The sequence below is a fragment of the Xenopus laevis genome, chromosome 1L (assembly GCF_017654675.1).
Source record: "Xenopus laevis strain J_2021 chromosome 1L, Xenopus_laevis_v10.1, whole genome shotgun sequence".
NCBI classification, from domain to species: Eukaryota; Metazoa; Chordata; class Amphibia; order Anura; family Pipidae; genus Xenopus; species Xenopus laevis.
Window position 1 is genome coordinate 213,491,991 of NC_054371.1, and position 16,025 is coordinate 213,508,015.

The 16,025-nt window shown below is 39.8% G+C and overlaps 1 protein-coding gene across 1 annotated transcript in view; it reads left to right on the forward strand.

Moving 5' to 3' along the window:
* The window catches only part of ttc33.L (tetratricopeptide repeat domain 33 L homeolog), a 178,547-nt gene that overhangs the window by 138,991 nt on the left and 23,531 nt on the right, over window positions 1–16,025 (forward strand). The window contains 1 exon segment of the mRNA NM_001095384.1: window positions 2,211–2,342. Within this exon segment, the coding sequence (NP_001088853.1) occupies window positions 2,211–2,342 (132 nt within the window).

Genomic DNA, 16,025 nt, shown 5'->3' on the forward strand with positions numbered 1-16,025 from the left:
GTAGGAGCCGAACCCAGGTTGAGACACAACATGCTGCATTTTTCCTGCGTTCGGCGCCTACACGCGCCTGTGTGAGTACAGCCCCATTGAAAAAAACGTAATGCGTCTATTCCTGCGCTCCCCTGCGGCTGAACGCAGAAAAACGGAATGCAGGGGAGCGCAGCTTCAACCGCTCGTCAGTAAGAGCCCTAACAGAAGTAACTTAACCATACACCATGTGACAATGAAATATAAAGTGCTTGTGCTTATTTTTATACAACCAATAAATTATTGATTGCCGCTACACCGGCTCTGTGTGTTTTTCACAATCGAAAGTCGAGTGTTAGAACATTTGACCATCGATTTATAAAGTTCCTAATATTGTATCAATTCATTAGTTGATTACAATTGATCCGATTAAATTATAAAGTGCCTGTGCTGCGTTAATTAATTAAACACCTTTTAATTCATGTTTGTCATAATAATTAATTAAATAAGTTGACCAAGTGCTTAAAAATTAGATTGATGCTTCTCAATTGGAGGTTCGCTCAGCTGCTACTTGAGAGTACGTGAGAAGGATTCGAGGGTTCGGCCGAATCCAAAATAGTGGATTCGGTGCATCCCTAATTTTTTTCTAGGTCCCTAGGAGCACCATAAAGTGGGAGAAGGCAGAAACTGGAGGGCTGCGGTCTCGTTTCTTAACTTTTCTATTAAAACCCTACAAAACCGCAAACCCTTCAGTTCTTGGAGAAAAAACAGATTTAAGATAAAGTTGTAGAAAAGATACCTGATTTTTAAAAAAGTGCAATCTCTGTTCACCGGAGTGAAATCAATTTTTAAAAACAATACGAGTCGTGTCTCGCCCTAACGCGCGTTTCGCCACAGCTTTCTCAAAAGGCAAGATATTGACGGCAAACACAGTGGGGGTCTGTTTTAGAGCTAAACATCTTTATTGGTATTTTAGTTTCTAGAATGACAATTAGATGACCTTTTAATTCAATTATATTTAATACAGCAGCCTCGCACACCAACAGTATAGAACCATAATCAGTTTAGAATGTCCGACTGCAGATATAAATAGCAGCTATTAAAGGGGTGATTCACCTTTAAGTTAACTTTTAATACGTTATAGAATGGCCAGTTCTAACAACTTTTCCATTGGTCTTCGTTATTTATTTTTTATATTGTTTTAATTATTTGCCTTTTTCTTCTCACTCTTTCCAGAGGGGGTCACTGACCCCATCTAAAAAACAAATGCTCTGTAAGGCTACAAATTTATTGTTGTTGATCCTTTTAATACTTATCTTTCTATTCAGGGCCTATCCTACTCTATTCTAGCCGCTTATTCAAATCAATGCATGGTTGCCAGGGTAATTTGGACCCTAGCAACCAGATTGCTGAAATTGCAAACTGAGGAGCTGCTGAATAAAAAGCTAAAAACTATAAATAATTCAACATGAAAACCAATTGCAAATTGGATCAGAATATCACTCTCTTTATCAAACAAAACGTTATCAAAAAGGCGATCAACAACCCCTTTGGATGTTGCTCCTAGTTGCCACAAAGCAGAAGCTTATTTTTGAATTCCAGGCTTGGAGGCAAGTTTTGGTTGTATAAAAACCAGTTGTACTGCTAAACAGAGCCTCTAAGGGCAGAGACACACACGAAGATTCGGGGAGATTCCTCAGGCAAATTTGGAAAGCAAATCGCTCCGAATGCAAACTTTGGGCGACTTTGGAAAGCCGAAGCGATCCAAGTGCCATCCCGCTGGTGATTTACGTTCTAGTTGGCTGGAAGGCGTTTAGAGGCAATAAGTCGCCCGAAGACGAGTCAATTTGTCGATGGGTGACTAATCTCCCCAAATCTTTGCTTGTGTCTCTGCCCTAATACTCCGCCAGTCCACATAGGGGCTACCAGATCAGAGCCCTAATTTGGAACTCTCAAGGTCTTTTTGAATGCTCGTGTTGCTTCACAAAACTTTTTAGATCTGAATATGGCTCATAGGTACAAAAGGTTGGGGATCCCTGCTCTATATGACAGTTTGGAGCTGCCATTTAATAGGTGCAGTGAAGCACCTGTACAATAGAAAGAACATGTCATCAAATGGATTTAAATTAAACAAGCTTGGAAAGAAGAAGCATTTCCTGAGGTTATGACCCAGACGCTTTCATAAATATACGTATGATCCAGATCCACACAACAATGTTCTGTTTTATTTTTTTCTTCCCTAGGTGCTTATGGGTGTTCATGAAATATTCCCAGCAGTGCAAGCAGCTGAAACAGCAGTTCAACGTAACCCACACTTTGTAGAAGCCTGGCAGACTTTGGGACGGGCCCAGTTGAGTTTAGGAGAAATTACAATGGTAAGTACCTACATGGCCAATTTAATGGTGGCAGGGCCAGGGGTAAAACACACCACCATTGGGATTATTTTTAATGGGAAAATGTCAGCCTATTGTTTCTCACCTCAACCTCAGCACCATTTGGCTTCATGTAACATTACAAAGAACATTGTTCATGGGCCTTGACTGGGGACAATAGTCACAGTAACCAGAGATGTGTCCATAGATCAGAGACATCGGGTGTAACTGGACATGACCAGGGTTGGAATGTACCACTGTGCACCTTTAAATGGTCTCCCTTGTATAATTCAACACCCACACATATAAATATAGATTCTCATTCAGTAAACCTTTAATTTCAACAGTGTTCTGATTTATTTTACGTATGTCACAATATTTATATTTCCATTCTACTTTGCCACCTTTCTCACAGCTTATTCCATGATCCCAGTGTTACAACTTGCCTTCCGAGAGGAATGTGTGTGTTTATAGCACATACCGTATCAAGTGTGACAGGGGCTGGGGTCATTGAATACAGGCAAGCAGGTTTGACTTGCTACTGAGATCCAACAGTCACTTCAAGGTAAATGAGCCAGTAACTCCCAGTATACAATAAAAGGTACTTATAAGGCTGGATGCCTTGTTTCTTCTTTACTAAATCAGTTTTTATAGGGTTACAGGATAAAAGACAGTATTACTGCTTGTACACATGCTGTGACTTTGCTGTTTCGGATTGTACTTGGTGCCAGTGGACTCTGCTCACAGGCGTTGGCTGGGTTTCGTAATACTTAGGGGGTTATTTACTAAACTCCGAATGCAAAAATCATGAAAAGTGTGATTTTTATTTTTAAAAAAATCACTAATTTTTCGGAATTTATTAAACCCCCAAGGATGGAAAAGTTTGAATCAGAAAATCCAGCATCTCAGACCGTCGAGGTTGCATATAAGTCAATGGGAGACGTCCCAATGATTTTTGCACTGGGTTTCGTTGAATACCCTGAAGTTTTCAGAGTTTCCTGGCAAAAATCAAAAGAAATCTGAGTTTTCGGGTGAAAAATCCGAAAAAAACGGATGAAAACCCCAAAAAATTGTGAAAATTTGATTTTTTTTTTTTTCCCCGCAAAGCAAATTTTCTGGAAAATGTAATAATAATCAAGCATAAAAAACCCGAGCGGATTTCATTGAAGTTTGTAGCAGAAAATATTAAGATAAATTCGGACCTTGATAAATAACCCCCTTCAACTATAAAATACACATGGGTTTAAGACTATAAAATACACATGGGTTTAAGACTATAAAATACACATGGGTTTAAGACTATAAAATACATATGGGTTTAAGAGTATTTCCATCTACTTCTGGGAATGGAACACACAGACTGATAAATGAATGCTGTCCAAAATGTCATAGAGCTCTTTTGAAGACTCTTCCTTGTACTATTATCAGTATAAAGGAAGGTATCACGTCTTATTCGAGGCCATACTGCTTGGCCAAGCTACTCACTCTCACTTTTCCCCATTGCTTGCAAAACCCCTGCCATATGCTTATTTGCATAACCCCGCCCCCTGCACTTTCCATTCATTTACTCCCTCTGCTGGAATTGCTCCCCTTGCCTCTTGAGTCCTTGTTTTAGACATGGTCGATACCGAATCTATACCTGCCAACAACTGAATTTGAACAAAATGGACAATTACAGTCATACAGACAATTTGCCCTGCCCAGACCAAGTTCCACCCAAACACCACCTACTCTCAAGCAGTCTGTTCCATCCTAGTTTAGGTTTCTGGACTGTATCAGTGATTTCTGACACAGTGGGGGTCATTTATAAAGCTTGTGCAGCGCATATTTTTCGCAAATGGTTGTATTGCAAATGTTTTTTCCTGAACGCTAATATATTGCACTGCTCTGCCCGTCTTTCCGGTTTTTGCGAATTTGCAGTGTGAATACATTTTCGCAAATGTTGCGCAAATGAGACGGGAGTTTGCACGAGCGCACCCAATGTGAGAGGTTGTTGTGCGCAAAAATAACGTTGACAGTAACTTAAATTCGCAGTTTGCGAATATTTTATCCGCCACCAAAGTTGTGGCGTAATTGAGTCGCAGAGTGTGTGCATAAATATTCGCAATTTGCGAATTGTGACATATTTAAAAAGCTCCTATAGACATTCGCATTGTGAAAAAAATATTCACAATTCTGTTAGTACCCTCTTATTCAGCTTTATAAATATAACCATGCGCAGGGCAAATATATTCACTTTGCAAACCAATCTGCCCTGCGCGAGGTTTATAAATGACCCCCCACTGTGTTATAACATTATGGGGCTGATTTATCAAAGGTCGAGTGTTAGAGTTTTTTTTACCTTGAATGAACTCCAATAGTATCTTGAATGTGAAAAACCCAATTCTTCGAGTTTGCGTCCCGCAACCCGAAAACTCAAGTTTTTGGTGAAAAAAAACTATAATCGCTCGAATCATTCGAATTTTCGTGAAAAACCCTCTGAAAAAGAATCGAACATCAAGCAGGCTGTTAACCTCTTTAAATGGTTCAAGCGACCTCTGCCATTGACTTCGACCTTGATAGGTGGTGTATTTTCAGATTCAAGCTATTTCCAGGGTCAGGATATAATAAATCTCAAAGATTCGAGTTTTTGTTTTAAAAAACTTGATCGATTTGAGTTGTTTTTTTAACCTGAAAATGTGAGTTTTGACCAAAAAATACAACTGGAAAACTCTAACCACGGTAAATCTGCCAGATGAGTCCACCACAGAAACTGGATCTTTTTTATAAACTGTATATAAACCTATTTGAGCCTATGATTAAGTATCTGCTGAGATATGAAATGCTTAAGGGCATGCCTTAATAGAACCAGATAAATATACTTGATGTTTATTACGTCTGTGTGAATGAATGGTCCTTTGAGTACCTGCTCAACTATATCTCTTTTTGCAACAAATGTCTTGTGAATCCATTCATGACCAAAAGTCCTTCCAAAAAGCTTTCTCCAAGGCTAGCAATGTGTTGTACTGTGTAGGAGTTTTATTGAGATCTCGGCAAATGTTTTGGGGGAGAACCTCCTTCCTTGATGGTGGCATGTACTCTGCCTACAATTCAAGTTTATTTATCAGTGGCATCAGTCTTCTGTAAATCTGTTAAACTTGACATTTCAAAAGGTCCATCTAGGCATCTTCTAAAATATCTTAATTCTATCTGAAAATCATAAGATGCGTACACATTCTGGTGCTATTGTATCCCTGCAACAAATACAAACGCTATCGTGTCAAGAACCAGATGAAGCATCTACTCTTTGGCATTTCAATGCTATCACCTTACATGGGGTATACTGAGGCTAAATCCTTGGCTCACACAGTCCAGAGATTCACCTCTTTGCTACATTAAACAGCTTTTAAGGGGGAAAGTAATGCAAAGTTGCAAGAGTTATTTAAAATGGCGTCTTTGCGAATGTTTAGTGCTGCTCACAGTGTAAAATCAGTGGCTGACGAATATTAAATGGCTCATTTTCGCTAAGCAAAGGTTTAGCGTTAACACCTGCTCTTTTTCGTTAAATATTTTGTCGCTAAAAAGTCTTTTCATTTGCTAAATTTAATTACATATTCTGAAGTCGTTGAGGTCCTTAATCAGTCAAAAACATGGTCGCTAACATTCGCAAGCGTCTTTGTGCAGGTTGCCCCACAGCAAATGAATTTGAGGGCCCCCAACATATCCAGAGATTGACCTGTTTTACCAATAAATGTTTAAATTTCTCATTATTTGGGCCTCATGGGGCCCTTTATGCCTCCTGGGGCCCTTTATGCCTCCTGGGCCCCCCGCCTCTGGAGGTTGTCTACATACACAAGTATTTTTGAATTCAGCTACCAATCTCATTATGTGATATCAGCCTTAAGGTGGCCATACACGGGCCGATAAAAGCTGCCGACAGACCGAGGCGGCAGCTTATTGGCCCGTGTATGGGGCCCCCCGACGGGCTTCCCCAATCGAGATCTGGCCGAAAGTCGGCCAGATCTCGATCGGATGGGATTAAAAATCCTGTTGGATCGCGGCCGCATCTGTTCGTTGATGCGGTCTTGTGATCTGACCGCCCGTTAGGCATCATTAGGATCCGATCGTTGGGCCCTAGGGCCCACGATCGGATCAGCCCGATATTGCCCACCTCAAGGTGGGCATATCGGAGGGAGATCCGCTCGTTTTGCGACATCGCCAAACGAGCGGATCTCTCCATGCATGGCCACCTTTACACAGTACGTTCATAAAAAGATTAGGCAAAGCTCAACATTACAAGAATTTAGTTTTCGAATGTTCCTCCTTTGCTTTTTAAATATTCCCTAATATTAAAAAAAATGCAATTTTCCTTTTTTGGTGTTACCTTTAATCTTAAATGTCACACATCATAATGAGAAGATCTCAGCAGAATATCTTGGTAATTTCCGTGATGTATTTTCAGTTTCTATTGTAGAAAGTCATTTATGCTATTTTCATCACACATCTGACACCAGGCGCACATTTTCCTGCAGCTATCTTGAATGCTAAAGATGCACTGAAATATGTGACAGCCAAAGGGGCTTCCAGTTAATGTGTGATTACCCTCAGGATGACTAAATACAGATATCACAGTGCAGAATAAAGTGCACGTGCCTGAGATGGGAAATGAGAACATTTATATTCATTAACTGAATAAAAAAAATATGCAAAATTAAAAATAAAGATTCATACTGTGCAAAAGCTCATTTTAATTGCAAATGATGCTTTTTTAAGACTTGGAGGTGGCGTGTTTTTTTGTTGTAAAATAAAGACTTTTCCAGTAAAATGTTTAATTACCTACTGTGAGGCACCATGTAGTTATTGCATTGTACGCATGAATTGTAAAGTTATTGAGTGGATGCCAAAACACCAAACACTTGCTGTATGTTGTTGCCCAGTCTCTACTCCTGCTAAGTATGTGGGTGCAATTATGTCTACCTTCTTGGTTTCTTACCTTATTTTGCCTGTTATTTGGTCTTTGCCATGTTCTGCCTGCCCTGACCTGTCCCATTTATCATATATTCCCAACCATCCTCACCATTCAGGGATATTCTCATAATGGTGAGGTTATTTGGGAGCTCAATGTTGTAGTTGAGTAGTTGTCCTCAATTATGACCATGTAGAATCTGTAGGAGACAGAGGCTATAGGTAGGTTCCTGAGTAGTTGTCCTTACTTATGACCATGTAGAATCTACAGGAGGCAGAGGTCATAGGTATGTTCCTGAGTAGGTGTCCTCAATTATGACCATGTAGAATCTGTAGGAGACAGAGGTTATAGGTAGGTTCCTGAGTAGGTGGCCTTACTTATGACCATGTAGAATCAACAGGAGTCAAAGGTCATAGGTATGTTCCAGAGTAGTTGTCCTCAATTATGACCATGTAGAATCTACAGGAGGCAGAGGTCACAGGTATGTTCCTGAGAAGTTGTCCTCACTTATGACCATGTAGAATCAACAGGAGGTAGAGGTTATAGTGTTTTTGGAATAATCAGCATGGTTTCATGTGACACAACCACCCCAATATTCCCATGCTTGTTTTTGACATGAGGAATCTTCATTTCTTCTAGTTTTATAGGTTGTCCCATATAAACATTTCTTGATCAGTAAGGAGAAATGATTGCATCATAGTATTCCCCTCTTACATATTAATACATACTAGTCAGAGTTCATCCTCCAAGGTCTTTATTCTGACGTAATAATCTCAGTTTGGACAATGCCAGATAATTGGTCCATAGACAGTGCTGGCATAGATCATATAAAGTGGTGGAGGCAGTTGTTTTTTTTAGACCCCAAGACTTTAGGCAGATTGTAGGCTGGGATCTAAATAATAATGAGTTATTTGGGGTCCTTAGTTACTTTTGAAAGCTTGTATAGTCATATGAAGGCAGCTCTTCTGAAACTCCTCTGAAGGAACACAATAGGAGTCAGCCATATTTCATGTGATATTATGAAAAATATGAAAGTCCCGTCTGAACTATATTTCTAGATTTTTGCTGGTATGTCCTGGAGAAAAGGCAAAAACATATGGTTTGTCTTACAAAGGGGAACAGGGAGCTGAACTTTAGTGTTGCAATATTTTTGATAGATTTATGTGTGAAACTGATTCTTTTCAGGTTTGTCCCCTTGTGGCCCCGTTTCCCAGTCACGCAGAGGTAGTTTCCCGTGGCCGCGCTTGGTGAATTTACAGAGATATCAAGTTTTGTTTAGCATGCTTGTGGTTTCTCCAGGATGTGAAGGTTCATAAGGAGCCTGTAATTATGCCTCCAGCAGCTCAGAACTTGCTTCCTCATTTACATTGTGTGTCCTGTAAACACGTTTTACTGAAATCAGCCATAGCGGAACGAGGGCCGCCTGGGGGAACAGTGCTACTGTGTCAGTGAGGGCAGCGAGGCTAACTGTTCTCTTGGCTTTGCTCTCAGTTTTAGCTCTTTCAAGGTGTTTGTAAATGTGTTTTGAAGAGAAATGGATCCTATACAGGTATGAGATCCGTTATTTAGAAAACTCTGAATTATGGGGAGGCTGTTTCCCATGGACTCCATTTAATCCAAATTATTAAAAATAATTTCCTTTTTCTCTGTAATAATAAAACAGTAGCTTGTACTTGATCCCTACTAAGATATAATTAATCCTTACTGGGGGAAAAACAATCCTACTGGGTTTATTTAGGAGGTTATTTACTAAAATCTAAATTTATCTAATTTACCATATTTATTATTAAAAAAAGCTTGATTTAATTGATTTGGGAAAAAGCCATATAAAATCGAGTGAAACCCCGAATAGTACAATTTTTTCACGTTTTTTTTCCCCTGAATCACTCGATTTTTTTCGGGGGTTTTCCCCGAATCGCTAGATTTTTCAGGATTTTTCCTGAAAAGCCCACAATTTTCGGATTTCTGCCTGAAAAATTTGAGTTTGAAGAAACGAAAAATCAGAATTTTGCCCCAAACAGTCCAACCACATAAATTCAGAGTTCAGTAAATAACCCCCTTAATGTCTAAATAATTTTCTAGTAGACTTGAAATACAGAGATCCAAATTATGGAAAGACCCCTTATTAGGGTTGCCACCTTTTTCCTGAAAGAAATCCCGGGGAAGGCAGGGCCATGACGCAGCGGGGGCTTGATGTAGCGGGCAGCCGTGACATGACAGGGGCGGGACTGTGCAGTCGGGGGCGACGATATGACGTATCGATCGACGATTGGCCGATCGTCACGTCAATCTCAAGAAATCGTGCCCAGTTTTCCTAATTTGGAAAACCGGGCAGCCAGTTTTGACCCAACAGCCCCTGGCTGTCTTGGTCAAAACCCAGACAGGTGGCAACCCTACCCCTTATCTGGAAAAACAATGGTCCAGAGCATTCAGAATTTCAGGTCCCATACCTGTATATGAACATTAGGTAAGTAGACTTGGTGTAGGTGAAGTTATACCTGGAAGGAGCCATTTGGATTTCTGGAGTCATAGGAAACACAGGCAGTTTTCTACATTGCAGGTCAGTATTCTGTGTACGGATAGGCCAAACTATACATGACTAATATGTCACCATCTGCTTCACAAACAGAGCAAAAGCTACATAAGTCTGGGATTACATTGAGCTCCATAATGGCATTCGCTCCAAAATGATTTTATCTGTGTACTGAGCAATGGATATGTCGACGATGCCCAGAATACACAGAGTACATGTGGCTGTTATTGATCTCAATAAAAAGACTTCTCTTTCAAACTTTGCCAGATCTCAGCCAGTTGTACTGACCCGTCTATTTGTAACCTTTAATGCCTGAACTGGCAGCTCCTCATTTCTAGGAATAGAATTGTATCAGGGCACAGGGCGGTTTAATCTCTGCATTCAATTCATAATATATACATTTCTTGGTAATTGCAGTATTTTTTGTATTATTATTAAAGGGATTCCTGCAGTTTGCAAACACTGTCTTAAAAACTGAAGGGCACCCAGACCCACCTCTAAACTCACCCAAGGAATCATTTATTAGCACCTTGCTCAATGGCCAATGCCAACATTTTAGCGCTTTATAGCATATAAACTATATATATGTGCTAATGGGGAATCTGCTTTCGGTATATGTTCTACAGGCAATATGGGCATTTTCAAGTAATAATTTGGCACATAAGGGCTTAATATCAAATACATACAATTATTATAAGGGCAGTGGAGCACAGAGAATTTTGTCTGCCGCTATCTTAAGGCTGAAAAAATTCCCCTATCCACCTGTCACTGCTTCTCATTGAGAACATGGTTAAAGAATACACTCAAAAGCCGGTCTGTCATTGGCATTGGGCTATTTTATTAAGCTACAACTGCAGAGGAATGGATATTTCCCCTCTTGAAGGGGTGGTTCACCTTTAATTAACTTTTAGCATGTTATAGAATGTCCTAGCAGCCTTGTAATTGGTCTTCATTATTTATTCTTTATAGTTTTTGAGTTATTTAACTTCCTCTTCTTGCCACCTCTTTCCAGCTCTCGAAAAGGGGTCGCTGACCTTGGCTGACATAAAAACATTGCTCTGTGAGGGTACAAGTTTATTGTTATTGCTACTTCTCTTCCTATTTAGTCCCTTTTTTTATATGTATTTCAGTCTTTCATTCAAGGTTTTGCCTGGTTGCTAGGGAAAATGAAGCTCTAGTAACCAGATCGCTTCTGAAGTGGAGAGCTACTGAACAAAAATCTAAATAACTGAAAAACCATTAAAAAATGAAGACTAATTACAGTTTGTCCCAGAATATCATTGTCTACATTATACCAAGTTAATTTAAAGCTGAACTGCCACTTTAAAGGAAGAAGACGTCTACAAAAAAACGGTTAAATACATAATGAAAGAAAATTATATTCTAAGAAACTTTCCCATGTATATTGAGTTTGTCATTTTGTCAAGATTTCAAAGTTATTTGTAGATGTAATTGCTACTAGAAAGTTACTCCAATAAAACGGAGATGTTTTACAGGGGACCTTGAAAGACAAATGAGTATTTTTATATGAAATGATATATGTAAGTGCAGAAAGTTCATTCTTTGTTTTGCCAACATTCTTTTTCAGGGGAAAGATAATGAAACTACTGAGATTCAATTGATAAGCCATTTGAGCCAAACTTTGGTACATGGTGTAAAAGCCTTGTAGCCAGTGCGACCATATCCTATAGTCCGGTTAGAAAATACTTTACTGAAACTTTCTGTAAAATGGAACATGTCCAAGCCACGTCTTCATAGGACATTAGACCTCAGGTTGATAACTGTCCAGCTTCGAACCAAACAGTTTTTCCTGGAGCTCTTTGGTTCAGAACTTTGTGAAACGCAAACAAAAATCTGGGAAATATCCACCTCTGATGTCACAGTCCCACCTCCACATGGAATGACCACGTCCCGCAAACCCGCTCTGCCCATATACAGACACATGGAGCAAATATTGCTGCAAAAATGTATACTTTGGTATTTTTGTCCAAATATCCACTCCATGTGTCTGCACACAGGCCAACACCATTCCTGTCAATGACATTGAGCAGGCAGAGGAACCCGGGATCAGCCCGGTGGGCTATTGGCCTTATATGGCTTTCATTGCCGCAATGTTTTGCTTATGTACTAGAGCAAGTAACAGGGGTAAGAGCTATTGGATTATGTCACTTTGAGTGAGTAACTGTGGCAGCTCCCATTCTTATGATAAATACAAATATACATATTACTAACCTTAGCCATTATATCTGAGCAGGCTTGGACTGGAATTCAAATTAAGCCCTGGCATTTTAAGACAAACAAGAAAAAGATCGCTGGCTACTAATCTCAGGTGGACAAACTTGAAGATGGATATATATATATGCAAGTTAACCCCAATCGCTTAAACCAATTTAAACAATTTAAGCAAATCAAGCATAACGCTCTTTTAAAAACGATTGAGGTAACTAGCAGCCACACGGTAATCCTTACCGCATGGAACGGAATGGCCTGGGTGTCCAAACCCCAGGCCTTTCACTTGCAATCAAACAGTTCTTATCCAAATCAAAATGAACTCAGCTTTAGCTTGGCACTCACCGCGTCTATCTGATGGCCCGGGTGCTGTGCCCCGAACCCGTAGCTTGGGCGAATAAAATCTTCAGACAAGAGAATGCACGCACTCCTGCAGCCTTGATAGTTGAGGTAAAAGAGTAATTTTATTTCTTCATGTTAAAAGTAGCGTCCTAACGCGTTTCGTATCAAAAGATACGTAATCATAGGCACATAATTGGTTACATGATGTGCCTATGATTACGTATCTTTTGATACGAAACGCGTTAGGACGCTACTTTTAACATGAAGAAATAAAATTACTCTTTTACCTCAACTATCAAGGCTGCAGGAGTGCGTGCATTCTCTTGTCTGGCATTTTAAGTACACAAAAGTCCAAAGAGCCTCCCACAGTAGAGACCTGCACGGGTCTGATTTTAAAACCCACAAGCACCCCATATCTGCTTTTCCTGGGCCTGACCTGCTTACCTGCCATCGCAAACCCCATGGATTTTCACCCGATCCGCTCCCTGCTGTGTTCACCATGCCGACTGGAAGTGATGTCACATTTACCGGACGTGACGTCACACTGGGCAGTTTTTACCATTAGGACACTTTGATTTTCCACTGATTCCCCTGGGTTGGCCACCTGTAGCCCCCACACTTCAGAGGATCGAGTACCCGCGGGCCAACGCAGACTGAGCAAATGAAGAATAATCTGTCCGAGTCCCTATCACATTGCAGTGTGACTGTCTATACTTACTGTAGCCCCCCCTGGCATTTGCCAGAATCCACAGATTGCCAATCCAGGCCTGTACCTGAGAAGATATAGAGACACAGTTATAATTATATAATACACAAAAGCTATGAATATCTTGTAAATTATATCCTTATAAATGATGAGTTATAAACGGTGAGTTCTGATGTCATTTCTGTCACATGACTCACTGAAATTTGTGTATTATAATAAATAAAGTACCCCCAGTTGCAAAATATGAGGATATTAGAAGTTACTTTGGAGTTCCATGACCTGTATAAAAATACTCCCCTTCGGCCTCGTGTTTTTATATGGTCATGAAACTACTCGGTAACTTATAATATCCTTAAATTTACAAGAGGGGGTACTTTATTCACTATTCACACTTTATAACTACATTTTTATATTTTATTTTTGCTAGCAAAATAGTTGACCTGGTCTGGCCCGGGCAGGGCTGACATATGATATTTATTGATCCCTAACCCCCGCCAGCTGTTCTGTATTTATCATTAAACGTGCCATTCACTATGTGTGCACTCCCAAGGCTAGCTGTGCACCTGTAACCAACATCTTCTAAGTAAATAGAAGCCTCCCAATGCAAGCAAAAGACAATCCCTTTATAACTGTGCCATGGGGTTCCCGACCCTATGCTTTGCAGTGAGAAACTCCCTGTACCAGTAACATCTGTTGGGACTTTTAACGGCTTCCACTATTTGTATTATCCATTAACTACTAGAATAACAAGAATGGTGCAGAGTGATACTGGTGCAACTATTGTAGTTTTATAAACAGTTATATGAAAGAGTTGACACTACTATGCACTGCAGGACTTCTGCTCTACGGAAAGCTTTGCTACAAGTACTGGATAGAAAAGTCTGCTGTGACATTGGGAATTAAATAATTATTCGGGGTTCTTGAACTTTTAATAAACAGTGTTTTGCTATAGTGGCTAAGTTGCTCTCTAGGACAGGAAGGCAGTTCACCTGGAGACATTGTGGCTAAGTATGGCTAATTATGGCCACCCCAAGGGTTATACTAATCAGACTTGTGCTTTATCATGAATTAAATTTAGACAGCAGTTAAAATGCCTCCAATACTGATTTGTGAGTACAAGCACTGGGTGCTGCGTGAGAAGCCTCTTTTTTTGGCTGTTTTTTAAGTCTTTAATTGCTTTGTTTTTTAAGGATTGGGCGGCCTACAGCTCACCCCTCCCACCCACCCAATAATAGGGGTATAATAGTGCATACACAGTGTATAATACGGGTATAACTTGTGTGGTCCAATAATCAATAAGAAACTAATCAGACTTGTATTGTGTATTGAAAATACGCTGTATAGTGTGATTTGGTCCCTAATGTCAGTAGGTCACTCCTTAGACTAGTTGCTCAAAGGATGAAACAGCGGCACCCCGGTAAGATAAAAATGTAGTTTATGCCAAAAGGTAGTTTATGCCATATCTTACCGGAGTAAGCCTATGATTAAGGGAGTTACTCCCAAAACGCGTCAGGTGATGTTGGTCAGTGACCAGTGCATCCTGAGCAATTATAATTTCAGTGGGGATGCTGATGGCAGAGCTCCCGGATTATTACAATTTAAGAATGGAGCTACATGAATAAAGATTCACAGGGGATGAGTTTGGAGTGGCCTGATTTCCTTTTGTACTCCTTAGACTAGAACCCAGAGTCAGGCCCGGATTTGGGGAGAGGCCACCTAGGCCCGGGCCTAGGACGGCAAGATGTTTGGGGCAACAAGCAGGCACCCCTAACATCTTCTCTATAACTTATAGTAAGATCAATTCCCAATTCCAAAATAGAGCAGAGCAACCACCCCCACATTGATCTGCCACAGCAGCTGAGCTCAGCTTTTTTATTTGTTTTTCTATGTTGAAGTTTAGTTTCCCCTTAAATCTTTGTCTATAGGAGAGGTATTACAGCTCCCATGGGAAGGTGTAAAGGGGCCTTTTGTTTCAAGGTGACGCTTCGATGTTTCCAGGATAAAAATACACATTAGGAGAATACAAATATTGACTCCAGTAGCTTAAAATGGAAAGTTACTAAGACCTCTGGAAATAGACACACATATATATATATATAATTTAACCTGCAGAATTGAGCTTGTGACTCAGCCCCTGATCATGTGCCTAATGTTTTATACTGTTTTTATACTATCGTACAGAAATCATCAGTCATAACACTTAAAAGGGGCCAATAAACCTGCCTTTTGTTTTCTTTTTCATTTTTAGCTAATGGAATGGAACTATAAATAGGTAAATGTGTAATAATTTACTTTTTGGCTTGTTTTTCCCAGTCTCTCCATAGGATTTTTTTAGACTTTGCATGCAGTTTCAGCCTTGCACAAGACTTACTTTTTCCTCTTCCTTTTTGGTGAAACTTTTTTCTTCTCTTCGAATAAATCTATTTTTAAGGGTGAGGCTTTAACATATTACAGGTATGGGATCCATTATCTTGAAACCCGTTATCCAGAAAGCTCCAAATCACAGGAAAGCCATCTCCCATAGACTCCATGATAATCAAATTATTCAGATGATTTCCTTTTTCTCTGTAATAATAAAACAGTACAGGTATCTGATCCGTTATCCGGAAAGCCGTTATCCGGAAAGCTCAGAATTACGAAAAAGCCATCTCCCATAGAAATGTATCCAAATAACCCAAATTTAAAAAACACTTGATCCAAACTAATACAGAATATATTATTAATCCTTATTGGAAGCAAAACCAGCCTATTGGGTTTATTTAATGTTTATATGATTTACCAGTACATTTTAGGTTTGAAGATCCTAATTACAGAAAGACCTCCTATCCGGAATGCCACAGGTCCCAAGCATTCTGGATAACAGGTCCCATACCTGTACCTTGTACTTGATCCCAACTAAGATATAATCGATCCTTATTTGAGGCAAAACCA